The 27,952-nt window shown below is 35.4% G+C and overlaps 2 protein-coding genes across 5 annotated transcripts in view; one reads left to right on the forward strand and one right to left on the reverse strand.

The window, feature by feature from the left end:
- LOC129798315 (protein crumbs) overlaps nt 1–22,146 on the forward strand; it is a 49,452-nt gene extending 27,306 nt beyond the window's left edge. Inside the window, exons 4-11 of one of the 2 annotated variants that reach the window (XM_055841421.1) lie at nt 1,316–2,317; nt 2,393–2,524; nt 9,774–10,031; nt 10,135–13,752; nt 16,716–16,840; nt 16,907–17,154; nt 17,225–17,393; nt 17,749–22,146. In XM_055841421.1, coding sequence (XP_055697396.1) covers nt 1,316–2,317; nt 2,393–2,524; nt 9,774–10,031; nt 10,135–13,752; nt 16,716–16,840; nt 16,907–17,154; nt 17,225–17,393; nt 17,749–17,979 — 5,783 coding nt within the window. In that variant the 3' untranslated portion in view covers nt 17,980–22,146. Of the gene's footprint in view, nt 1–1,315; nt 2,318–2,392; nt 2,525–9,773; nt 10,032–10,134; nt 13,753–16,715; nt 16,841–16,906; nt 17,155–17,224; nt 17,394–17,530 lie in introns of both variants that reach the window. The other variant, XM_055841429.1, reaches the window with a different exon arrangement.
- Nucleotides 22,123–27,617, reverse strand: LOC129798339 (uridine-cytidine kinase). 3 transcript variants are annotated; one of them, XM_055841451.1, is made up of 6 exons: nt 27,414–27,603; nt 27,274–27,339; nt 26,754–27,188; nt 26,634–26,682; nt 22,722–22,888; nt 22,123–22,652 (listed from the first exon to the last, which is right to left on the reverse strand). In XM_055841451.1, the coding sequence occupies exons 1-5, from the start codon at nt 27,528–27,530 to the stop codon at nt 22,746–22,748; spliced, it is 810 nt and encodes a 269-aa protein (XP_055697426.1). In that variant the 5' UTR covers nt 27,531–27,603; the 3' UTR covers nt 22,123–22,652; nt 22,722–22,745. The 3 variants fall into 3 exon arrangements, with proteins under 3 accessions (XP_055697426.1, XP_055697436.1, XP_055697444.1); XM_055841461.1 differs by having other exon boundaries at nt 22,123–22,888; nt 27,414–27,617; XM_055841469.1 differs by having other exon boundaries at nt 22,123–26,234; nt 27,414–27,617.
- Nucleotides 27,618–27,952: the final 335 nt, after the last annotated feature.

Raw genomic sequence — 27,952 nt, forward strand, 5'->3', positions numbered from 1 at the left:
CTTGGAACCATATTGGCTCTCACGATGTCTGGCGAAAATTTCATGGTCCTTTGCACGGTTCTAACCGATACATTGAGGTCCAATAATTCCTTTAATTCCTTAATAGGTGCGAGATGAATTCGAAGCCATACGCCACACATTCCTCTCAAAACGCTGGGAAAGCTTCCTTTTTCTTCCATGATCACGGTTAGAATCATAGCTCGCAGGATCCTTCAAATAATTTCTGACAACGCGATCACTGCGACCAATTATGCGGACAATTTCGCGAAATGGCTTCTTTTCACTGTTCATTAAGTCTATTTGGCCTTTTTCATAATCCGATAAGATTTTTCCGCGCGCTGTCTTGACGTTTTTGACACATAAGTACAGTAGACTCTCTCTCAATCGGGAATATGGTGCAAAATGTCATCCGGTTTAGCGATAGAATTGAGCGTCAAAGCCTTTGTAAATTCCACAAAAAGCGCTCAATTATAAAGAATCACGATAAAATAGGAAGAACTACAGCGAATTTTATCGAATTAGCTTCATAATTAAACGTGAAAATTGTCAACAAATTTGTCTCCCGATTGAGAAAGAGCCGATTGAGCGAGAGTCTACTGTAAACGCTAATAAAAAGACAGTGACATTTCAGAGAATGATCTAAGATTTAGAAGGCGTGCGGTTATGGTTTTGTCACTTTGAAAAAGGCGATTTTCTAACATTTCTTTCAATTTAAAATCTCAATCAAACTCAACCGACTAACCATTACAATTTTCTTTTCTCAAATGATGAAATGGAAGTATTAAGGTAAAAACTACAATAAAATTTCTATAATTTGTTCAGAATTCGAAAAAAATTGGGTGCGGTTATGGTTTTGTCGTACACTTTAGTGTCTAAAATTTTTTTCCTTGTTGAAACACCCTAACGTATATCTGTTAAAGAAATTACTTGTTGAAATTTACCTTAGGGAGTCCCACGAACTTATGCAATTATCCAATATTAAAAAATTTAAAATAAATCGAATAAAAAGTTGAAAGTTATAATTTATTTTTTTATGTTCGTGTTTTCATTGCAATTTTTTCCTTTTAAGTTTGATTCTCTTGCTCATAAGCCTGCTACTTCTATTTAGAAATTACATGTATTAATATGAAAAATTGATGAGCTCGTAGATTTTGAAGATGTTTTGATTGCAATTTATTAATCAATTTCTCATCCACCATTTCTTGTTTGTATTTATTTTAACTAAAACAGTTTCAAAAATTGTGATTTAAAAAAATTCTTTTACCTTCGGTCACAATAATGTCAATGTTGTTTGAATAATCACCATTGCTTCCAGCTAATTCCACCTACAATAGTGAATTCCTCACTGACAATGAGGTGAAGAATGAGGCAGCTGTGTTGATTCTGGGAACAAATTACTCAGGGTGTATGCTTCATGGCCCAGGATTAGTCTTCAACTATTCTACAATGCACCCTGTAGGTGTCCTTTTTACTGATTGTCCAATGCCTAGTGGCCCTTGTTCGGAGCACGATGACATTGTGCACAATTCAGTGGTGGATCATTGTATCCATGATCCCTGTATGCAGCATGGAGCCTGTATTTCTCGACCAGATAGCTATGAGTGTCACTGCACAGCTAGGTACAGTGGAAAGAATTGTGAGGTGGACACAGGTCCTCCCTGTCTCAGTCAGCCCTGTTTCAATGGTGGAACATGCCAGGAAGATTCTCGTGGAGATGTGCAATGCTTCTGCCCAGCTGGATATACAGGATCTCGATGCGAAACTGAACTCAGTGTTCATCCACTGTGCGAGATTAATCCCTGCCGAAACAATGGGACTTGCAGGGTGTTGGGAAATGGAAAGAGTGTAGATTGTGAGTGTCTGGATGGATTTTCGGGACCAATGTGTGAATTCGATAGAGATGATTGTGAATCTGAGCCGTGTCAGAATCACGGGATCTGTATGGATGAAATTGGGGGCTTCACGTGCAATTGCGATGCAACTGGATACACTGGAAGTGTATGTCAGCACAATATCAATGAGTGCAGTCAGAGGAATCCCTGCATGAATGGTGGAATTTGCTATGATACCTATGGGTACTTTATCTGCGAATGCAAGCCTGGATATGGAGGTTCAACTTGTGAAATAATTCTCAATGAATGTCAATCCCAACCTTGTCAACATGGAGGTACTTGTATTCCTGGAAAGGGAAGTTTTACCTGCTCCTGCATGAGTGGATACTCTGGAGCCACCTGTGAAATATCACCGCCTTGCCCTCAGTGTCCCAGTGACTCTGAGTGCATCGCTGGGCAGTGTGTCTGCAAACAGGGGACCACTGGTGAGTAATTCTTTAGTTTCTATTTAATCTTCCGGAAGAATATTCAGCAATATTGACGCTTTTATTTGATTCTAGGCTCCGTAGGCTATTGTATTCCTAAGCTTGGTCAGAAATCGGCTAAAAGTAATGCATGCACATGCCTCAATGGGGCCACTTGTGTTGGAACAGCTTCCAATATTTCGTGTATCTGTGCTGCTGGCTTTACAGGTTAATTATCACCTTTTGATTTTGCTAAAATCTCACATGTTTCGATCAGGAATGGAAGATTTGCAAAATTCACAGAATTTTCAAATAATCTGACGTCAAAGAATCTTCTAATTCTGATCGGAAACTCCGAAAATGTTTCAAAGTTTTACATTGGCAAACAAAAAGATGCAATACAAAATTTATCAGGATATTCTAAATTAATGTTGGATGAATTTGAATTGAGATCATTGAGATGGTAAATCAAAAAAAAATGCCTAATAAAAATATCTAACGTTTGCAATAGGAAATGGCACAAGTAATAGAAACTTTTGTCAATTCTATGACAAACGTGTGAATATGCAGAATAGTTGTTACTAACCTCGCGATGGTTATTTTAAAATATTACTGATTGACTAACAAATTCACTTGAGAAAAGCATGATAATAAATTCCAAACAAATTAACAGTCCTTGCGTATATGGGGCAACCCTTTCTAAAATCTTTTGTAGTAATACTTAAATGTAGGCTAATAGTGATTATTCTTTGAAAATGAATTTGAAAACTAAACAATGCATTGGAAATGTAATTTCAACACTGTAAAAAAGCTTGAATTTAATTTAAAGTATTACAAAAATTCCACATTATAATTTGGTTTTTTGAGTATTTTGTTGCTTGAATCAACAATTTTCGTAACTACTTATCACCTACATCAACGACTCGTCTAACTTTTTCTCATCCTTTGGGGCTCAGAGTACCCAAGAGAAAATACGGATATTCCGGATAAAGCTTTTTTTTTTGACTATTTAGCCTATTTAGGATAAGATATTTTTGTATGAGCTTGTTCAATGCCTGACCAAAATATATATTTAACTTTTTTTTAAGTTTAAATTTAAACAAAAAAAAATAAAAAAACTGTTAAGCTGATTTATGGTCCGAGTACGTTACGACAATTGCTAATCCAAGAGACGATTTGATCGATAAAATAAGCTCCGCCCACAAATAATTTTATTCCACGCCTCTTTTATTGTAATACTTATGTATACTTCTCAAATTAAAGCAGTAACTTAGTAGAAAGCATTGCCGCTCTGAATATGGATAGGGAAGTGAGCGTGTATGACAGCCTGCTGATACCAAAATCACACTAACACACATACGTACTCGCACACATTGCCGCTCTGAGGTGTTCAGTGCAGCAGCACAATGCGTTCGTCGTCGTTGGAATTTGCTTAAAATTAAAATTTAGATATTTTTTTCTTTAGTATTATATTTTTATTATCTAATTGAATATTTAATCAATTAAATATTTTAAGCATTAGTTCAATTAAATTCTATTAGTAGATATCAAAAATTGATTAAACGTTGTAAAAGAAATGCAAAATGGAGATATTGAAAAACCTGAGTAGAGATGAAATCAAGTTTTATTTTAACAAATTATTGGCGTTTTATAAAAACGGTAGACTTTCTATCTTTGTCAGAGATTTTATCGTCCAATGGGGAGTTCACGTTTTTTGTGTAATTATTTAAAAGTAAGTTCGCCATCGGTCTTAAAGCCATCTTAAAAAAATTTTCACTGACAACTCCACATACTGGGCATAATTGTTCAATATCAGTTACAAAACCTTCCGACCGAACACTTTCTAATGTAACTTCTATCACTTTTCCTAAAACCATTCTGACCTGAATTTATTGGCTAGAAAACCTTCAATCAGGGCTTGGCGATAAGGCGATAATTCCTTTGGAGTTTGTCCAAAATAAACAGTCACAGTCGGAATTCACAGAATATTTCTGGCTTCGCGAATGTCGAACAGCTCAAAAATCCTTCTTAGGTGCCTCACTGGATCACTAGATCACAGAATATCACATCAAAGATTTTTAAATAAAGTAGAATCACTGAAAATTAGTATTTTTACTGGGGAACTCAAATTTATTCGACTTTCTTTGTCTCCACTTGACGTAACGGCTTGTTTTGATAAGAAGTATATGCTTTATTAGGCAATTAACACAAAAAACGAATCATGCATAAATCGTATTAATTTGTTGAGATGAAACGCGAGTGAAACATTTATGAAATTTCATTGAGTATTATAAATTAAATTTTGAATTACTGATACCCTAACGAAAAAAATTTCAACGAAAAGAAATCTTTAAATTATTTTTTGAACGATTTTAATTTTAACGCTTGCTTAAACAATATTTATTATTTCTTTAATAATAAACATAATGACAAAAAATTGTAACTGAACCACTTTGCTAACAATTTTTTTTCTTTAAGACACAAAGTTAAGTTTGAATATTTAAGTACTTAATTTAGGAGTTATTGGGAAAAGTATCACATGTAATATAAAATAGTACTCATGGCCAAAGAAAAATAAAACAAGTAAAATAAATACTGAAAATATTTAAAAACAAATATACATACCCTAGGTTATATTTTTGTTTAAAAAAGGTTCTTCCGGGAGTTGGATTTTCTGGAGTTATTCGCGTATTTTGAGTCATTCAAAACTACAAAAAAATCACTGAATTTCTGGTTTTCATCACTAAAAATCGTCTTAGGTTATCCAGAGACTTACTTTTCTAACATTTAATCACGGTTAACTGTGCAACTGAGCTTCAATCTTGCAGAAAAAACTTCATGGAATGAACTATCCGGGAGTTATTCACGTATTTTGTGTCATTCAAAACTACACAAAAATCACTTAATTTCTCGTTAAAATTACTGAAAACCTATTTTCGATGATCGAAAGAATCACTTTTCTAACATTTATTGACGATCCACTAAACAAATGAGGCCCCATTCTTGCATAAAGTCCATCCGGGAATTAACTATCAGGAAGTTATTGATGTATTTTGATTGCGTTAAAACTAGTAAAAATTGACTAAATTTCGAGTAAAAATCACTGAAGACTACTTGCACATGAATCACAGAACGAAGTTTTATCGATTTCGAAGCCCCATTTAATAACTTTAAGCCCCATTTTTGAAGTAAAATATCGGGAGTCCATTTGACACTTTAAAATTAGGTTATGTTTCGTTCTTTTAGCGATTTTAGCCATTTCTTATACTGTTTTCACTAGTTTTTCATCACCGTATGTTAAAAAATCACTTGTTTTAAGTAATTTGAATGTTATTTTTTCACAAAAACTTAAGAAATTAGCGAAAAACTAAGAAAATGTGGGAGCATCCCGCATGCAAACAACTGAGCATTCTAAAACTCGCACACTAACGCAAAACCGCATCAGCAGGCTGTCATACACGCTCACTTCCCTATCCATATTCAGAGCGGCAATGGTAGAAAGGAACCGGAATTCGTCGGAAAGCGGAGTAACTCTTAGACAAACGGCAACTCTTCCCAAAGCTTTCGGATCGGTCTCAAAGCCTTCATCAGAGCCTGGAGCATAAAGAGGGTCTCATTTATTTCCTTTTCCATTAACTTTTTTCCTTCTGTAGGGTAAATTTCCTAATTTAAAACCATTTCCAGACGCTTTAACTTTGACAGAAGATTCAACACTTTAAGTTCATATTTTTTCTGAACAGAATTACATAAATTTGCTCCTTAACTTTTCTAGAACGTTACTGTTTAGTGAAAATTCTTTAGATATAATTTGAAATCTTCTTAAATACAAGATAAATACTCTAGCGTAAAATGCTTCTATTGGAGATAAATTAATCCAAATGGAGACAAGGGAAAGTTTCTAATTGGAGACAAACAGTGTAAGTGAAACCGTGACGAAAGGCTTCCAAAACCTTGTTGAGTTGCTCCTGAGTACAGGATTTGTTCTTATTCCTGGCCTTATCTCCTGTCCCATCTAAAAAAAAATAAGAAAATCTCTAAAAAAAAATCATATTTCCGGGGTTTCGTATTGAAGCATTTGCAGACACTTCAGAAAAAACCCTTTTTGTTCACGAAATAGGTAATTATTTTATTTGAAAACTTCATGTACAGTTAACAATAAAGATTAGCACTTAATTTAACTATAATTATAATAATAAACAACAGTCACCTTATTGTGTTTTTCATTGGAAAACATGGTCGATCGATGAAAAATTCGATGGTGAAAAGGTACACTTTTAATTTTTCTGAGAAATTAACGAATTAAAATTTGTGAATATGAATGGATTTTTGCTTTATTTAGGGCAAAATTAACTAAATAATGAAACTGAGGTATGGAAAATATATAAATATAGCAATTTAGTACTGTATTTATCATGAAAACAATAACGTTTCCATTTGGAGTAGCGAAAAATTTCCATTTGGAGCAGGTTTTGAATTAGCTTAATTTACCCTACAACAATTTAACACTTGAATTAATAGGGAATTTCCAGAGTTTTGTCTCTCAATCTGTCCAGGACTTTACTTTTTACGAAGGAAACAAAGAAGGTTCTCTTTATGCTCTAGCCACTGATGAAGGTTTGTAGACCGAGCCGAAAGCCTTGGCAAGAGTTGCTGTTTTTCTAAGAGTTACTCCACTTTCCGACGAATTCCGGTTCCTTTCTACTGAATTTCCCTAACGCCGGTTTTCTCACAATAAAGCAGTAACAGTTCACTTCAATTAAGTAAGATATCTGATCGGTTTGGGCTATTGAACCACTGACTACATCTTTCAAAAAGTTTTATTAAAAGGGGTCAAAAGTACTTTTGCATCATTAACCGTTATTGGTTCATAACCGACTTGACCCGATTTATAAATCACTCAAAGATAGACTATAATAGCTTAGAAGTAATGAAATTGATTTAGATATAGATAGATAGATAAATTTATTTATCAACAATGCTTTCGAAGTACAGTGTCGTTTTTATGAAATCCTGTGTAGTTTTCAACGTCCACAGCCGTCTTAGAAAAAAGAACAATGATTAAGGTTTTTTGCAAAATTTCTCTTTACCGATCACTTCTAACAACCTTTTCTGATTGTGATATATATCACACATTTGAATAGGGACAATTATTACTGATAATTAATGATACAGTGAAGACTGTTTGAAGGTATGCTGCGTCTTTGATAGTTTTCCCGCACCTCATAACAGATATTTTTTTTATTTTCACTGTTTTACTATTTGTAAAGATCTAATTCCAAATTGACGAGAATGTTTCAGAGTTTTCAAGTGGAAAATATGAGCATTAGTGCCAATTATCATCTTACATACAGATGGCATTATTCAAGTTTTAGCTGAGATTCTTTACAATCTCAGCTTTTGTACTCACAGGTGAAATCGGACCTCATCAGATCGGGCCCAAATTTTGGATTTACACGTTTTGACACTCATAGATCACGAATATCATATTCGCCAAAAATCGATTTTCGTGGATGTCCCGTCCGTCCGTCCGTTCGTAGTACAACCACTTCTGGAGAGAGAACGGAAAGAGATATCGACAAGCGGTTTTCGGCAAAGGTTAAATATCGATAAGTGGCTAGAAGTTGATGATGTCAGACCCCCCCCTCCCTTCCGCCATTTTGAAATACCCCCAAATTTTGTTTTTTTCAATAACTCAGCCCCTATGGCATCGATTGAGTTCAAATTTTAGTATGTCATAGCTAGGCATAAGAGCTTTCGATCGATACCAAACTTAACCCCCTCTGACCCCCCTGACCCTAGAGGTGATCAAAAATTCAATTTTCAAATAGGCATATCTCTGCTTCTAATTATCTGAATTTGCAAAATTTTGGTGTTTTGGAAAGCCCTCGTGGAGGATTAAAACCTTTATGACACCCCAATTTCATCCGATTTAATCGAAGGTCCGATTAATCGAAAAATCGATCTCGAATATTTTGAAAACTAGACGATGCTTTTTCTTTAAATTTTAATATGTTGTAGCTGAGGTCAGGATCTTTCCAACGGTGGGTCGCACTCCTCTTTTGATGTACCCTGACCTGAGCTATAACCAAAAATGTCTTGACCGGACTGCATTTTTGGTGTTTCTGGAGCGATTATGACAAAATTTTAGTTTATATCTGAGAGCACGATCTTTCTAATGATGGGTCCCATCCGTCTCTACCCCAACCCACTGTACCCCGACCCTTACTATAGCCATATAGACCGGACTCTATCTCTAATGTTTATTAACCGATTTCAATGAACTTTTTTTTCTTTTATTGGTTTTCCACACTCAGACTATTTAAAATAGAAAATGACCAGTGATAAGCCCAGATAAGCTTATGGTAGCTGAGATTCTTTACAGGTGACCTCGAAATGCGTGCAATTCGTGGTGCTTGCAACTCTGAATGCGTGAAAATTCGATTGTGAGTTGAATTTTTGGGGATAAAGAAACGCGTCGAGCCAATTTTATTCATTTCGACCGACAAAAAACATTTTACTCGAAACATTTTACAATAACATTACATACAGATGGCATTATTCAAGTTTTTTATGAAAATACATAATTATTGTAGAAAATTCTAAATATTAACCTTCACTTTAAAGAGGCGTGGCCTAAAATTTTTAAAATTTATGCTTTACTACAATATGTATTAAACATTATCCCTTGCATCTTGTGCATAAGAAAAAAAGCCAAGAAGTTGTAGTTAATGCAGTTCAAATATAAAAAAGAACATAAAAAGGTAGTTTAATGATCTTTTCCAGACATGTGGGTAAATCATACACGGTAAAAACCTTTGGACACTGACAAAAATATTGGAACAAATTTTTTTTGGAATCGATTTGTACCTAGAGAAGATATTTGTTTGTTCCAAAAAGTATTCTTTACAATTTTGTTACGAAATACAGTTACAATTTTGTTAGAGTTTTCTTTTGGAACCGTTTTGATACGGTGGAATGTCTACAAATTTGAGTTGATTTCGTTTTATACAAATTTGTTCCTCAAATTTGGAACAGAATTTATTTCACTCGTCTGTTTTGTTCCCACTGTCAGGAACAAATTGGTACATTTTTTTATAACATTATTATTCCTACATCTGTAACATATTTGTTCCAAAAATTTTCGGTGTCCGTGGACGAGATAATTTTTGGAACAAATATGTGCCGAAATTTTTTACGGTATAACTGATACTTTACAAAACCTATCATAACACTTGCATGTTATTAGTGGTCAGTATATATTTCTTTTACCAAAATGATTTTTATTATTGCTTATTTTTTTTTTAAATTAAATTGCAAAAAATCAATTTTTGAAGAGGAAGTTCTATTATTATATATATTTTTTTTAATTTGTGGAATGTATTGCACTTTTTTGATTGCCATTGCATAAAAATCACAAGACTGTGACAAATTGCAGAGCAATTTATTTGAATGATCTCGTCTTTGCAACTGTGTGTAGGTCCCCGGTGCGAAATCCCAGTGGCTTTGGCATTCTCTGATGAATGCTCATGCCTCAATGGAGGCACTTGTGGCTTCAATTCTACGGAATGTATTTGCCCGCCGGGTTTTGAGGGTGGTCGGTGTGAGAGGACAGTTCCGTGCAATGGGAGCAATTGTCCAGAAGTCACTCCATGTTCTGTCCAGCCGTGCCTGAATGGTGGCAGTTGCTTTGAGGCCGGAAACGATTACTTCTGCAAGTGTTCTACTGGATACAATGGTGAGAATTGCTGGAGGTGGTTGGGCGGGGGGAGGGGGGGTAGAAGGAAAATTGCCCAGAGACACGCAATAGATGTCAATGGTTTTTTTTTGTGTATTTGTAGGAACTCGATGCGAAAATGATGTGGATGAGTGCGAGAAGGCTGATGTCTGTGGCCATGGAATCTGTGTCAATCGTCCGGGATCTTTTAAGTGTTACTGCGAACCTGGATATACGGGAGCTGTTTGTGATTTAGATGTGGATGAGTGTTTGAGTAGGCCATGCAAGAATGGAGCTGCTTGCAGGAATCTCGTCAATGATTATCAATGTGTTTGTCCTCCTGGGTATTCGGACAAGGATTGTTCGACAAATATCGATGAATGTGCAGATAATCCATGTTCCAGGGGTTCCACTTGTATCGATCAAATTGCCAATTTTACGTGTGTTTGCATTCCGGGAATGACGGGAAGATTGTGTGAGATCGATATCGATGATTGCGAATCTCAGCCATGTCTTCATGCAGGGAGGTGTATTGATGAATTGGGAGGGTATCAGTGCGATTGTAAGGGTACTGGATACACAGGTAATCAGTGTCAGTTGAATATTGATGAGTGTGAGACAAATCCTTGTCAGAACGGGGCAAAGTGCGTCGATGAGATTAATGACTACACCTGCGAATGCTATCCTGGGTACACTGGGAAGAACTGTGAAGTGGATATCGATGAGTGTGAGGTAAAACCTTGTCTGTTCAATGGAACCTGTCATCAGAGATCGAATAGAACACTCTATGAATTACCGGATCATCAAAGATATTCCCTTCCGGAAATCTTTTCACGACCATTTTCATATGAAAATGCCAGTGGATACGAATGCGTATGCGTCGATGGGGTTATTGGGAAAAATTGTGAGACCAATATTAATGAGTGCGAGAGCAATCCGTGCTCCAAATTTGGATCCTGTGTGGACGAAGTTGGGACATATTGGTGCGATTGCGAGCCGGGATTTGAGGGGAAGCATTGTGAGATTAATATCGATGAATGCGAGAAGTACAAGCCTTGTATCCATGGAACTTGCATGGATGGCCGGGACAATTACATCTGCGACTGTGATCCACTCTGGGGAGGAAAGAATTGCAGTGTCAGCTTAATTGGATGTGTCAGTCAGCCTTGTCTCAATGATGGCATTTGCATTCCGTATTTGGAGAATGAGAATCTCCATAAATTCAATTGTTCCTGCAGATCAGGATTTCAAGGATCAACTTGTGAAAAAGTCACAACAATGTCTCTGGTGGCGAGTAGTTTGATCACAGTGAACACTTCAAGGGATGAAGGATATGAGATTCAGTTGAGATTTCGAACAACTCTACCCAATGGGATTTTGGCCTTTGGCAATGGGAATACGTACAGTTATATCCTAGAACTGGTCAATGGGAGACTAAATCTCCATTCTTCTCTCCTGAACAAATGGGAGGGAGTCTTTATAGGATCTGGATTGAATGATAGCAAATGGCAGAAGGTTTTTGTGGCCATCAATTCGTCCCATTTGGTTTTGTCTGCCAATGAGGAGCAGACAATCTATCCAATAAATTCCTACGAAGGCACAAATGCTAGTCATACCAGTTTTCCAACGACGGATTTGGGTGGAACAATTCCCAATCTCAATTCCTACCTCAGACACCTCACTCATACTCCTTCGAGCTTTGTGGGATGCATGGAAGATGTGGTGATCAATGGACAATGGGTATTTCCCTTTGATACGGACAATAAGACCATGAGACTGGTCAATGTCGAACAGGGATGTCCACGAACTGAACAGTGCAATCCTAATCCTTGCAATTCCAATGGACTCTGTTCAGATCTCTGGCATACTTTCTCGTGCTCCTGCACAAGGCCTCATCTCGGGCATACATGCAAATTCAATATCACAGCAGCAACTTTTGGCCACGAAAACACCACCCATTCAGCAGCAATTGTCGATGTAGCAGAGCGTCCCAGGAGATCTGTCAGGACCATCGTGGATATTTCCATGTTTATCAAGACACGCCAACCAACAGGGCAGATTTTCTACTTGGGTAGCGATGCCAGGAAAATTCCCTCAAACAGAGACATTGGAGACTCCTACGTATCAGCTAAATTGCTAGGAGGGGAGCTTCATGTTCAAATCCAATTCAATGGTACCCCAGAAGCCTACACCGTCGGAGGGAATAAACTAGACAATGGCTACACTCACCTAATCCAGGTTATAAGGAACCTTACCCTTGTTCAGGTGAAACTCAATGGAACTGAATACTTCAGGAAAACTCTGTCCTCGACGGGAATCTTAGATGCTCAAGTACTCTATTTAGGAGGACCTCCTCCATCGGCAAATTTCTCAACGGACAGGAACTACTTCAAGGGAATCATTCAGGATGTTCAAGTGTCAAATGGTTCACAGGTTATGATTGTTGAACTGTATCCTCTGAATGAGGCCAACTTAATCCTTCCGCCACCCTTTGGCGATGTCTCAATTGATCGCAATTCTATCCTCAAGGGAGAAGTATCTGATGATCTCTGTCGGACGCAACCATGCCATCGTGAGGCTTCCTGCAGGAATACCTGGAATGACTTTGTCTGCATTTGTCCAAGAGGCTACAAAGGTAAATATTGCCAAGATATTCAGTTCTGTGAGCTCAACAAATGTCCAGGACAAGCCACATGCCAAAATCTCGATGATGGATTCGAGTGTATCACAAATATGACATTCCAAGGGAATGAAGAAAGTCCCTTGGCTTTTGAATTTGTGCCCAAAGATCCCAAGAATCCCGATGACTATCGTCAAACTACCATTGAAGTTTCCTACAGGAGTAAAACTGGCGGAACTCTTTTGTATGTCCAGGAAGAGGATATGTACTTTGAGATTGCCGTGTTCAATGATCAAGTCACAGTCCAATGGAGGTTATCGTCGGAATTGCCAGAGACAAAGCGATTCCACAAAGAAGTGGCTGATTTCGATTGGAGTACGATTTTCATTCGTGTCCAGGATGGAACACTCGAAGGTGGATGGAAAGGATGGGATTCAATGCCGGATCCCAATCCTCAAATATTCGCTTTAGTAGATCAGAGTGCATTCCTGCATTTGTTCTCGGGAAAATTCCTAATACACTTGGGAGGGGTTCCGTCTCATGTGGACAATAGCATTCCCAAGGGAACTGCCAACAATGGGGCAAAATTCAAGGGTTGCTTAGGTGAAGTTAGGGTCAATGGTTTGGTTCTGCCCTATTTCCCAGACTCTGAAGTTTATACGGACAAAATACAGCCAAGATCGCACTACAATTTGAATTCTACGAAACCAGAGGAAGGATGCATCCTGTGCTTCCAGAGTGACTGTCAGAATGGCGGAACTTGCTCCAATGCCTCTGATCAGTATGCCTGTGAGTGTCCTCTGGGGTATGCTGGAGATGATTGTTCAGAGAACATTGATGAATGTCTGGCAGCTGAGTGTGCCAACAACTCCACCTGCATCGATGGGATTGCTAATTATACATGCAGGTGTATGCCAGGGTATGAGGGCAGACACTGTGAACTGGAGATTGATGAATGTGAATCCAATCCGTGTCACAATGGTGGCACCTGCACTGATCACATTGCCGACTTCAGCTGCACCTGCACTGAAGATTACGCTGGACCACAATGTGATGTTCTACGTCTGGTCACGTGTGAGAACAATCCCTGTCGCAACGGCTCATCTTGCGTTGATGGTTACAGTAAGTAATTTTCTATTTTTAATTTCTCTTAATATATTTTTGTGCATTTGTCCTCAAACCCAAAAAACCCAAAAACTTTTAAAATCATCAAGGAAGTTCTTGTATTAAAATAAAATTAAAATTTTCTGTTAGGAAAATACACTGGGACCTCGATAGAGTCAACTAATTATTTCCAGGCCTGTTGACTCTATTGGATTCGTTGATTCTATTGGAGTCCGTAAAAAAATTATTAAAATATGACATTTTGATAGAAAGGGGTATTGTTTTATGTTTTTTTTCTAGATCACTGGTAAATTCAAAACGACAGTCGAATATTCATTTAATTAATTCAGATGACCCTCTAATAAGTCAACCCAAGGATTATTAATATGACCCTCATTTCCTCCCTATCCTCCCTTTCACCACTGAAATCGTTTTTTGCGATTACAGGAAATCACGTCATACTGGGTTTTTGGAAAGATTAAGTAAATTTATAAATGGAACAATTATCTCGACTATTGAGATGGTCAGAGCGAAAAGGGTCTCTCCTATATGCATTTTCTTATTAAAATAGTCCACTCTTTGGTCTGAGTCAAACTTCTTATCAAAGGCATTGTTATTTGTCTTTTAGAATGTTTTGCCAAGTTGAATTTTCAGTGCAATAACATTTGCATTTTCTTTATGAAATCGAAAAGAAATGTGAACATCGTATGAAATTTTGTTGGTAACATTCAATTAAAAAAAAGGATGAACAGCGTCCTAGGCTTTACGCTTAAACTCAACACTTATCACTTAAACTCGTGCCTTCACTGAGAGAAATCCGAAAAAGTTAAAATAACATTCCGGAAATGTTTTTTTTACCTTGCAGTATTGATCTGAAATCGGTGTAAATATTATGCTTTTTAGGTGTATTAGGGGTTAAAGTTACTCTTTTTCATGTTAATTTTACCCTTAAAAAGGTGTAAAATTAACATAAAGAAATGTTGATATATTTTTACCTAAAAAGTGTTAAAGTTATGAGGAAAAAAAGTTAATCGCACCCCTGTTTTTTCTCAGTGTTGGATGCAATTTCAAAAATACTTTCGCATCATTTACCGTTTAACGGTTCTCAACCGATTTGAACCGATTGCTAAATCACTCAAAATTTTGCCCAAAATAGTTTTAAGAATAATATAATTAATTTTCGGACAAAAATTATTTGACGGTTCATGACCGGTTTCACCTGATCTATGAATCACTCAAAACATTGCCCCAAAATACCTCAAAATACAATTCAATTTCGCATAAAAGTAACTATCGGTTATGAACCGGTTGTTATGAGCCGATTGGAACCGGTTGGGACTTGTCAGAAATTCCAAGATCTCTCCATCAAGCTTAAACATGGCCCCATTCGGTCAAGAAATGCGCTCTCTAGAGCCTATTAAATTTTTGACCTTGAAAAACCGTTATTAGGAATGATTCAGCGGTATTTTCGTGCAAGGTCGAAATGTCCGCCTGGGTAATCTCTAAAACATATCCAAAACGTCACGTTTTCGAGTAATCTAAAAAAATGATTTTAATGGGGAAGGGAAGGAGTGGAGGGAAAATAAGGGACATGTTAATGGCCCCAGGGTCGACGTATATGGGGGGCGGGCAGGGACACAAGTTTATATCTTTAGTCGTTCGGGCTCTAGGCGTGGTAACGGCTAAACACGCAGGTTCTCAAATGGGCAGATGGAGATGGACGGACATGCTCGAGGTCTCATGAGATAGAGGTATCCGTGAATTATCCTTACGCATACACTCTCAGTCCCGGCATTATGCAATGCACAGCGATATTATGCACCTGACGGAATTATGCACCACATACAATTATACAAGTTTGCCTACCCTTGGGAGGCAATTTATGAAATCATTTTGAAATACAGTAGAACCCCGCTATAGACCATCGCTCTATAGTCCACAATTTATCGACCGTTGATTTCAAAATACTGATTTTAAGTTAGGTTTATGTTTGTTAGTACGCGACATGCAATGTTGTCATAATTATTTTAATATTTTTGGCAAACTAAATTGACTAGTTGTGATAATTGTGATCCATAATAAAAATGTGATCCACAATCGCAAAGAAAGTGGAAACCGTCGAGCAATTTCAGTACTAAAAGTCGTTGATAATTTTAAAAAATGACATGGGGACTATAGTGCGACCCAAGTGTCAAATCTGGAACCAAATATGGACTATAGCGAGGCTCTACTGTACGCCTTAATGTATACTATTTTGCGACGCGAAAAATTTGAGGACACTATTCTTATTTTTTAGAATAAAACTTTAATTTCTTTTATTACGGTGAAAATTTTAAATATTCTAACAATTTATTGAACAACTTTTACTCCGCGCGAAATTCGTTCTACGGCCGACTTATGGAAAAGAAACCCCGTGAAGGTATGCAATTTTTTTCGATGCATAATGCCATTTCGCGGTGTTTTTTTTCGGTCCCGAAAATGTGCATAATCCCGGGACTGAGTACCTTACCCACCTTACCTATACATTGCTGATAGAAACCGATATAGTAGAATTGGATATTTCGAGACCTTTCCAAAAAAAACCAAAATTGACCAAATCGGTTGAGAAATTAGCCCTTTAGAATGATTTAAAATTAACCTTAAAAAATTCAAAATGGTGAATTTTTACGTCGTGGGTTTATAAGGGCGAAAGGTTCATCTAAATTATTTCCAATAAGAAATTGAAAGCCGTTTTCAAATGGAGTCGAAGTTAGATGAAAAAAAATTTGGGGATAACTTTTTTCATGGGAGGTCACCGAAAAACGGAAGTTGATATGTCTAATAGTTTGACTATTTTTTTTTTCAAACTTTATAGACTTTGACGGACAATCAGAAAAACAGACTCTCTCCATATTGCTCCAATAATAATAATGCACAAGAATTTTGATCTTATTATTTTAAAAGAAATATTACTGATAGTAGGATTTATTTGTCATATCCAGATGGAACAACAGGTAATAACTTCACTTGCAACTGCTTGACGGGATTCGTAGGTCCTCTCTGCGATATTCCATTCTGCCAGGAAGAACCTTGTCTCAACGGTGGATTTTGCTTCACTGAACCATCTGTAAGGATACTTTAATGAATATCCTCTTTAAAAATTCTAATGGTTTTTCCTTTCAATCGTCAACAGCTACCTCCTGTATGCCAGTGCAGTCTGGGATTCACTGGCAGAGTCTGTGAGATTGACATCGATGAGTGTGCTTCTCAACCTTGCCAGAATGGTGGCTCCTGCATGGATCTCATTGCTGACTACAGATGCAATTGCTCAGGGACTGGTTTCGATGGGGTTCACTGCGATCATGACATTGATGAATGTGCCACTGGAAGGATCACGTGTGGTGGAAGGGGAATGTGTCTCAATACTCGAGGATCTTTCAAGTAAATTCTGTGAATTTCTTGCGAAGAAATGGTAATGAAAAAATTGTTGTATTTTTTTTTTACTTTGTAGATGCAACTGCCAAATGGGACTCTGCGGAAGAGCCTGTGATTTCCCTGATCCTTGTCTGGAGGAGGAAATCTGTCTCAATGGTGGAGTTTGCATTGAGAACTGCGCAGAACAGCCTGGGTATATCTGCAATTGCACAGAGGGATTCACAGGAAGGAACTGCTCTGAAATTGTAAGTGTTTTTTTTATTGTTTCTTTATTGCGCTTTTTCCTGCACTTCCATATTCCATTACATTTTTCCCAAGAGCTTTTGGTTGCTTCTTCCTGGCACTTTCTTCCATCTATCAGGCATATATTTCTCTCTTCTAGGACACTAATTCTTACACTGCTTATGTGTATTTGTACATAAAGCGCGCAGTGAGAAATTCACTCTCATATTTCCTCTAAAAAAAAGATCATTTAGCACTCCGTCATCATCTTCTCTGTCTCTATCTTGCTTCATCTATAATCACTTGCACTTAAGAGGGATTGATTTTTTTGCGGGAATTTTGGGAAGATCACTTACATAGATTTTTCAAAATAAACAGGCAACGCCCATTCAGAGTGGCTACGCGCCTACGGATATTGCAATAATCGTAGTGCCGATTGTTGTGGGGCTACTGGCTCTCGGTGGAGCTCTCCTGGCGGCTTTCCTCGTGATGGCACGCAATAAGAGAGCTACCCGAGGTACATACAGCCCATCAGCCCAGGAATACTGCAATCCACGCCTCGAGATGGATAATGTGCTAAAGCCACCACCAGAAGAGAGGCTTATTTAGAGAAAGAGCGTGCCCTTCTTCATCTAATCATCTGCCCAGGAATTATGTCGAGTAGGACAGAAAACATTCCACAAAAAAAAAAAAAACGCAAACACATTTTTTCGACTCTTAAAAAAAGATTTGCGCAAAGTAAGATGCGCATCTTTTCCTTCTTCTTCATTAACTATTTTTTATACATTTCGATTTACGATAGATGAACATTTATTTATTCGACGAGTAGTTGGAAAATGTGACGTGTTGCCTTGAATGAATTTTTATGTGATATAAATAACGATAAATTAAGACAATATTTGAGGGAAAAGAAGATTTCTATATAAAAAGTGGATTATATACTGCTCTCTCTCTTTGAGTACGAGCAGTAAAATGTGTAGAGTAGAGAATTATTGAGGAGAATGTAGGTTATGAAAAAAATAAGATTTTGGGTTGATGTTGCGCAGTTTGAAGATTAAAATTGAATATTGAATGGGTTTTATGTCTGATGCTGTAAAACCTTAATTTTTAGACTGACAAATGTAGATTAGGGAAAAGCGCGCTACCTTCGGACTCGGACGACTCAAGCTTCGGACAATTCATTTTTTCTCTATGTTCCTTTTGGATTTCACCCTTACCTCTTTCCTGAAAATTTGAGGTATTGGACTACCTATTAAAATATATTATATATAATGAATCAAATTCATTTATAACACATTGAAAAAAATTATTTGTACGCAGCATAAATCGTCCGAAGATAGTGCGCTTTCCCCTACTCCATTTATTGATTGCTATTGCTCAAATCAGGAAAATGTCTGAGGAGTTGCAGTTCCTGAACTTTTTTATTTCAATATATACAAATTATAATATTGTATTCATTTATATTCTTATTTTCATGCTGACTCATTGGTACGATTGGTACCATTTTGTATCTATAGACGCAAAATAATTTTCATTTCTTTTTGGTACTAAAGTGATCATAGCCCTGGTTCTTCAGAACATATTTAGAGTTTCATAATAAGAAAATGAAAGGTCTTTGAAGAGTCTACAACTCTCTAGTACTAGTGAAACTTGTTTGACATTCCCAATTGCAGATTTTCTTATTTAGAGAAACTTAGGGAATTATTCCCTAGAGTGGGGTCTCTTATAAAAAGTTTATGACTAATCCATTATAATTACTCTATTTTTTGACGATAAATAATTTATTTTAAAAGATTCTGACTGCAAGAAAATTGAAATTAATGACACGAATTAATACGTTCTTTCGTTTAACTTTCTTTTTTTTAAATCAGTAACTTTATGCTGTTAATATAACTTAAAAGTATTTTTGCGGACCAAATTTATTAGTGAAAATTCATCAATGCAAATAGTTTAAGCCTCAAAATAGCACACGTGATCAATTAAGGAGCAATTCATCTTAAAATTTTAATGTGAAATTTCGACGAACGGAACGGACGTACGAATTAAAAATCTGTCCCAGTTTTTATTTAAAGCAATTTTTCTAATTTTTCTTAATAATCAGTACTAGCTTCTCGGGAGATGCTCAGACTTTTGTAATTGGTTACCTACTAATTAAATCACTTCACACATTTTTTTTAATTGATAACTCGTTGTCAAATAGATGTACAATCGTGTTGGACCCATCAAAAAATCAAGAATGATATAGGGGAAACTGGGGCATCACCAAACACGGGGTAGCACCAATCACTGCAATTTTTTAATCAGATATTCGACTTGAGAAGACAAGACCAATAGGAATTTACAGACACTATAGGGATGCTTGTCTACTGAAAAAAAAATGGTTGAGATAGTCCAAATAGTTTAGAAATATTAGATGAGCACATATATTCTGTCAGTAGAAAAGGTCAAAAGTTTGGAGCGGTATATCTCAACTCCTGATGAACATAATTCAATGAGTGAACTATTGTTGGAAAGCTTGGCTCATTGGCTCTTAGAATCTGGGATATGTAATCTGCTATGGGTAAACCATGGTCATCCAGAACCACTTATGTCGAAAAAGACATTTTTTGTAACGTCATTTTTGCCCATCCACTGCTGGGAGCAGGAGTGACCCACGATTCTCGCACATGGTCTGTTTGTTAGAGGGACTGAAAGGGTATAATTTATGGAAGGAACTTTTTTTTTGGACATCACTCTTTTTTTTATTCATCGACTTTTGCAAGAATTTTGAAATGATAAACGGAAGGGAAAAATTACAGAAATCCTTCTATCCCCTTTTCTGGACAAACTGATGAAGATATCGACTTGGAATGTTCTGAGTATCCCTCCATAAGTTGATCCAAGGAATCCAAATGTCACTTCAATTTCATCCCAGCGTCTACCATTCCCCTCCAGAAACCACTCTTTTTTGAATATATCAAGAACCAGACCATCGATGCATTTCATTTTTGGATATGTTTTAGAGAGTGTCCTAGCGGACATTTCATCCATACATCTCAAAGACGTCCGACCTCTTCTTACACGTGCAAATAATCTGGTCAGAAGAGCAGAATTTCTTGTGAACAATTTTCTGACCAAAGAGACAAAGTTAGCGACTTTTATTGTTCTGAGTACCCCCCAAAAGTCAACCTAACGAATCGAAACAACACATGCATTTGCCTTTCATCCCACTCCTTCTCCTCCAGAAACCACTCTTTTGGGAATATTTCAAGAAATAAACCATCGGTCCTTTCCATTTTTGGATATGTTTTTGACATGGCTAAGGCGGACATTTCGTCCTCAGACACCAATATTATCCAAAAATTTTTTCTTTGATATTTTGAATTTTCTTATTTAAAAATCTTGTGCTCTTGATCGAAATTCCCACTGCGTCTATTTTGGTCTGTATTATACGAATAAAATGCGATATTTTTTGTATAAAAAAAGCTAAGGATTTTGAAAAAAAATATTTTTGGAATAAAATCAATCTATATTAGTGTCTTCGTCTTTTGGTTAAAGAAGAAAACATATTTTTATAGAAAATGTAATTCTCATCGACTATAAGAGATTTAGAGGTACTGTCTCTATTTAGATTTGTACACTATATATATTTTTTATAAATCGGATTCCAATTTTCAGAAAATATGATAAAAATTGCTCACAAAAACTCAATTTATTGTTAATTTCGTATAAATCTCAAACTTACCGTCAACATCAACCCAATTAAATTGTAATAACATCTTGACTTTCTTTTTAAAATGATTTCTCTCTAAATAATTTTGAAGGAAAAAAATATACTTTTTACTCTTATGATTAGGGTTAATGTTAAGTAGGAGAGAGATGTTAGGTGATAGTAATGTGAGAATTGTAATGAGAGAGAAAAATGGGAATTAGGCTATAAATTGGTAATTTAAAAGACAAATATCATGTGAAAAAATCCAACTGTACAAAAGATTTTGGTACTGATTGATATCTTTACGTCAGTATTTTTTTTAATTACTTCAAACAATTCGCCAGTCTCTGACTTTTTCAAACCTGAAACCTTTTGCCATTGAATCAGTTTTAATGGTTGATGGTAGGATTTTTTTTAAAAGGGTTTTCAGGGAGAAAAGTCTTTTTGTTTAAACTGCGAATTTATTAAATAATTTAATTGTAATTAATCCGAGAGCTAAAATGAGAAAAGCTTTTCTAGTTAATTCATTAAAAAGGAAGATTGAGAATAGAACGGCATGTTTATTGATTTTCTTTTTATTAAAATATTCTATAAATAAATAAAGAAAAAAATACTCTGGGAAAATGTATAAAAAAAAACAACCGTCCTTTTGAGAAAAGAATAATTTTAAAGAAAAAAAAATTGTTGCAATATAATTGACTCACAAATCTAAAATGTTGCCTTAAGAAAGTGCCGTCCTTAGAGAAAAAGAAAAGTATCCTTTTGTACTTAATCGTTAACAGTAGATCTTAAATACATTTGTAAATACTTAAGAATGAGACTTTTTGCACCACATTAGACAACCAGTAATTCTTAAGGAAGAAATCCAATTGGTAAATTTGTTTTGCAAACCACAACCAAAGGGAGAAAAATAGAAAAAAAAGAAAATCTACAATGAAAGTTCTTTAGCACTCTAAAAATGACTTTATGACCGTGTTCAAGAATGACTGATTCTTAAGCTTAAGCAAACTCTGTAATTTCTCTGTTTTCCCAAATTGGAAGTTTTATCAAATAAAAGTGGATTTCTTTTGTCAACACAAAACAAACTTAATCACGTTCTTTATTAAAATATATTCCTATCTACAATTTTTTCTCTATCTCAGATATATAACAACAATATTTTCTATAAATACATCTTAAATATAGAAAATTCTTTTTGATTTTTTTTTTCCAAAATAATATTCCAAAAAAGTAATTTTCAAATGAAAAAAAGTATTACAAAATTAATTTGTTTACTTCTCTTCGCCAAATCAAAAAAAAAACACTCAATAGAATCTAACAAGCTGAAGCTTAGTTAATAAATATATCTTTGGGGGGAGGGGAGTAAATATAATCAGTTCTCAAAATATTCAAGATAATTTTTTGGTGAATAATAAATTCAAAAAGATAACTTGTGAGTAAAATAATATATAATTTTACTTTATAGCCAATTGCGACTAGAAATTGGTGATTAAAAAGTCTTAAAGAGAGCGCGCGCAAAAACTTATTAAAATCCAAATGATAAATTCTGCGATATTATTGCTCTAAATTACCTTTTGTTCTTTTTTTGGTGCTGAAATATCAAACATTTGGTCAGAATCTTTCTCACGTGATTAGGCATTTTTTTCGAAACGATTTGTACATATCAGTTCCTTCCGCGAACAATTCAATGGAGCCTCTGGAGGGGTGATATGTTGTCTGGCTTCTTAGGTTTTGCAGCGGCAGATGAAAGATTGAAGTCTTGACTCCTGCCGGAAGAGCGATTGTTGAGGAATTCCCGAATATGCTCAACGATCAGTTCAATAGCGACTGCAAAACACATTTAAATCAATTAACAAAAATACCATAATAATTGTCCAAAAAACGACAAAATATTCTCTTTAAATAATTTTTTATTCACATTCAGTGAGTAATATTTTATGGTAAGATACAGAAAATGGAAAAAAATGATTTTTTTGTAGATTTCAGTATTCAAGAAGAAATGATTTGTAAAAATAATTTTAAAATTTGGTTTTTTTACTGGTTCGGAAGTGGTTTTGTTTACAAATCCGTATTATGTTTTAATAACTTAATTGTTAATTTCATAAAATTAAATTAATATGAATGTTTTACTAATGAGAAAGAAGAAAAAATATACTAATAGGGGGAAGTGAGGCACTTTTGAATTGGGGCAGTTTCAAAATTGAATTATTTCTCCTATTTTTAAATGGAACTGAACTTTATCGTGATATTATTTAGCTCCATAATTTTTTTCGATCAAAAACTTTCATAAAGTCAAAATTCACATCCCTTTCTTAAAGCCTCTCCATACGTCTATCCCACTCTTTCGCACTCTTCTTCTTCTTTTTAACATCACACTAAATTAAATTTAGTTCAGTTCAGTTTTGAGGCCGAAAGCGTGAGAGAGACCTATGCAATTCTTTTGAGAGAGAAAGAGAAGTGAATTTTGATTTCATGAAATTATACCGAGCTAAAAGGTGTTCCGAAGGCATCACTGTTTATTTGTTTTTCCAATTTCTGTCTTACTAAAACTATTAACTGTTTCCGGATTGTAGCATATCGTCGGTTGCATCGACCGTTGTCAAAGGGCGGTGCCAGCATTTAAGTAAATAAGGGCCAAATTGAATGATAAATTTGGGGATACCCCAAAGAAACGTTTTTCGAAAACAAAAAACAAGATTTTTTTTTCGAAAAATCACGAAAACCTCATTCTAATCCAATATTTATGTGTTTGCCTTAATGAAAAACATTAACAATAAATTTTTTTACTAAGATTTTTAGGAAATAATCTACTTAGGAACAGTTGTTCAAGGAAATTCTGTTCTTTAGTCTATTTCTGCACGGATTTTAACGATTTTGATAGATTTAGACAAAATGTACAAAAACGTTTTTTGACTAAAAACATGAATAATCAGCATAAGTTCTATTCAAATCCTATTTTTAGGATTTTAAATGGTTTAGGTGGTTTAGATAGCTGATAAACTTCTTGATTAGTTGTCAGAGAGTGAATAATAGTTTCCAGTTTTGCTTTTAATGATAAAGAAAATCTTCGATTTTCCTTTGTAAATTTCCTTGGGAAGACTTCAATAAGCCGTCTGTTTAAAATTCATCATAAATAAAAAAAACAATATCCCTAGACGTTTTTCCCCTATTGCCCTCCCCACCTCTAAAAACCATTTTTTTCGGTTTTTCTCAAAATTTGCCCAAGCTTTTTCAATGATTTTTGGATATTTAGAGCTAGTCCAGGCGAACATTTCGCCCAGACATACCTATGACCAGAAAATTCGCCATTTTGAATTATTGAATGTCAAAGGTCAACCACTTTGGAAGGCTCATTTTTCACCCGATTTAGTTAAATTTGAATTTTTTGGAATGGTATTGAAATTTCTAACCCGGCTGCTAACGATGTTAAGTACCGATTTTTTTTATTTTCAAATGCTTTTGTGATTTATGAATCAATTTGATCTTTGGTAGATCAGTAATACCAAAAGATTATGCAAAAAAACTACACGGTGAGCTCTATCTCATGAGTTCGAGCATTCAGTAATGCTGGGACGCTTTGGCATCTCTTTAAATTGAACTGAACCTTGATATGATACTATAATTTAACTTTACAAACTGCTAAGCTAAATTACATTAAGATATAGCTCAGTTCTTTTTAAAAATAGGTGAAAAAATCTAATTTTCTAAAGCGCCCCAATTCAAAGGTACCCCACTTTCCCCTACACATCATTCTCCATATAATTTCATTCCTTTTAAGATTTTGAAGAACATTCGGGATTTTGGCCCTTTCGGGATTTTAGCGGCCTCCGGTATAATTTATCCCATAGTTCAAGTTATTTCCCACTTAATTTTTTTCTAATACCGTGTCCAAAAATCAGGTCCCAACGACTGAATTTTTAAATTAAAATTTCAGAGAATATTTTTAATGTTGCACTTTTATATGTTTAAGAGCTTGAATTAAAAACATTTTTTATAAATGTTGAAAAAGAATGAGAGAAAATATTCTTTTTTTTAGTCTATTTGACACACGTAACCCATTAAAAGAGAACTTTAAATAGAATATAAATAAGAACATACTCTGAAAAAAATGTTTTGTTAAAGGAACAAATGGATTTTGTTGAAATTTTGTCAAAAGGATGTTATTTACCAATTTGACAAAACTTTTTCTTGCATTTTATATGGAAAAACACCCTTTTCACAAACTTTTAACAAGATCCAGTTGGTCGCCGATTTGACAAAACTTTTCCATATTCTGTATGGAAGAACATCCTTTTTACAAACTTGTCTTGTTAATTTGACAAAACATTTTTTTTCAGAGTAGGACAATCCTCATTAGTTTTCACATTTAAAGGGAAAAAAATAGAAAATCACTGATTGAATTAATTTTACAACATTTTTTTCTCAGTATTTTTAAGTAAACTTCTTACAGATCATTTCTTCCAGAAAAAAATTTCAGTACAAGTAGAAAAAAATAAATAAATCGGGAATGATATAATTTGAGAGTTATCAGAACAAATTTCGCCCTGTTTTTTCTTTGTTTTATTTCAATAAATTGTGCAAATACGTTTTTTTTTCGTGTATACAAGAACGCCTAAAAATTTACCCTTGATACACTGACGATCGGTATTTTCTACAGCAAATAAATCAATGCTCTGACTACCATAAAAAAAAGAAAGAAAATAATTAAATGAGAAACAAGAATAAAACGCATATCATAAAATGTCCAAAAGACAAATCTTACAAGAACTTTTTTTTTTCTTATTAGTTAAAATGCTAAAAACACAATGTTCTTTAATAAAAAATAAAAAAAAAAAAACATTAAACTACAGATACTTTTTTGGTGATTTTACAGCAAATTTTGCGTGACTAATTATTACAGAGCATTTTCAACTACATTTCACTTATTTGATATACAATTGGTAAAAACTAAAAAAAAAATGATATTTATAGTAAAAGCCACCTCTAAAGGGAGGTTTATACATTTTCTTTAAGTAGTAAACTAAGTGTATAACGCTTGGTTAAGTTAGTAAATCTAATCGATATTAGTGCTCTCGATCACGCCGTTGCATGGGGAAAAGAGGCGGCAGATTGGCTGTGGAGCCTCCGGAACGAAGCAATTCGCCGATGTGTAGCACAATAAGGTCTATTGCCACTGTAAAAACACAAGCAGATTGTCCATGCTAATTTTCTCGGTTTATTTTGGTTAAATTAACCTGACTTAAGAACTAAAAAAATAAATTTTTAAATTGGTTTTTTTTTTCAAGGAAGCTCTATGCAAATTTTTCGCCATTTCTTCTCAGAAGCAAAGATCTGAGAAAAAATAGCTTTTTGGCTCAGTAAAGCAAAATATTTCTTTGCATTTGAGCTGGAAAAATGAATTGGTGATAAAGTATGTAAATATTTGCAATATATACGCTCAAAACAAGGCGAATTTTTGTGGGAGAAACACGGAGATAAGAAATCAACTGATAACTCTCAAATTCAAATAAAATTTGTTCTGTGTTGGGAAGCTTCTTGATTTTCTTGCACTCTTAAACATAGAGACACACACCTGTGTTGTCAGCTCCTCGTGGAATGATAACATCGGCGAATTTTTTTGTCTGCAACAAAAAAAAGGAAGAAAATTAGTCTTTAGCAGAACAGTCAAAAAAACTCGAAAACTAGAATTCACCGGTGAGCAAAATTCCTCAAAGGCGGGCTTCACGTAGTTCAGATAGTAGTTGAGCACTTGATCCAGATCTCTGCCCCATTCATTGACATCCCGTGGTACCCTACGAGCCAGTCGAGTGTCCGAATCCGTATCCACAAATAACTTCATGTGGAATAAATCTCGAATTTCTGGGAAGTAGAAGGTCAGAATGCCCTCAAACATCACCACGTCCACGGGATAGATGGTGATGAGTCGTTCCGGACGAAGGGAATTTGAGCGGTAGTCATACGATGGAATTTCCACCTTCTTTCCGGCCAAAATGTCTTGCAGTGTCTTCAGCATGAGATCCTCATTGAAGGCATCAGGATGATCAAAATTGTACACACCCCTCTCGGCTTTGGCCTTTTCAGCTGCAGTCAATTCGCGGTAGAAACTGTCCTGACTTATGCACACAACCTGCCGGACAGGAAAGAAGTCTGTCAGAGTTTCTCCCTAACCTCACACTTTGACCTCAGGACATTTTTTCTTCCAGTTTTCTCACCTGTCTCTGTGTGTGATCCATATCAGCTTGCCCCAGTTGCTCCATAATCCTCTTACATACCGTTGACTGTCCGGAAAAATAATAAATATTAGCATTTTTCACCGATTTTTCTGCACAAATCACAATCCTTGGTAATTCACCTTTCCTGATGCCGTTCCACCAGCCACCCCAATCAAAAAGGGCTGTTTCACTTCACCATTAACCATTCCACTGGGTTTCACACCATTCACTCCAAAATGACCGGATCTATCACTCATTTTCTCTGTTTTTCTCACGATGAAAAAATTCTTCCAAAGTTATTGCGATTTTCGAGTGGGTTGCCAGCTGCGAGGGAATTGCCAATCAGGGAAATTTTTTTTAAATATCCGTATAACAGTTCAAATCATGAGATTTAACTGTCTTACGGCATTATCACACTTGCACATTAAAATTTTAATATGATTCACATTAATTGTCGCTTGTGAGCATCCAAATATGTTATATTTGTGTAATATTTGGGGTTTTTCTATTTATTGATAAAGAAGTGGACTTGGCTTGCAAAAATAAGTTTAAATTTACCTAAAGCATAAATATTTTTCACATTAAAAAATTAAAGAGAAAATCGCATTAATTTTTCGTATTAATGCTATAAATCAATTTATATCAAATTTTGCGGGCCAAGTCTACCTTTTTATCAACA

Source organism: Phlebotomus papatasi, chromosome 1 (assembly GCF_024763615.1).
Source record: "Phlebotomus papatasi isolate M1 chromosome 1, Ppap_2.1, whole genome shotgun sequence".
Lineage (NCBI taxonomy): Eukaryota > Metazoa > Arthropoda > Insecta > Diptera > Psychodidae > Phlebotomus > Phlebotomus papatasi.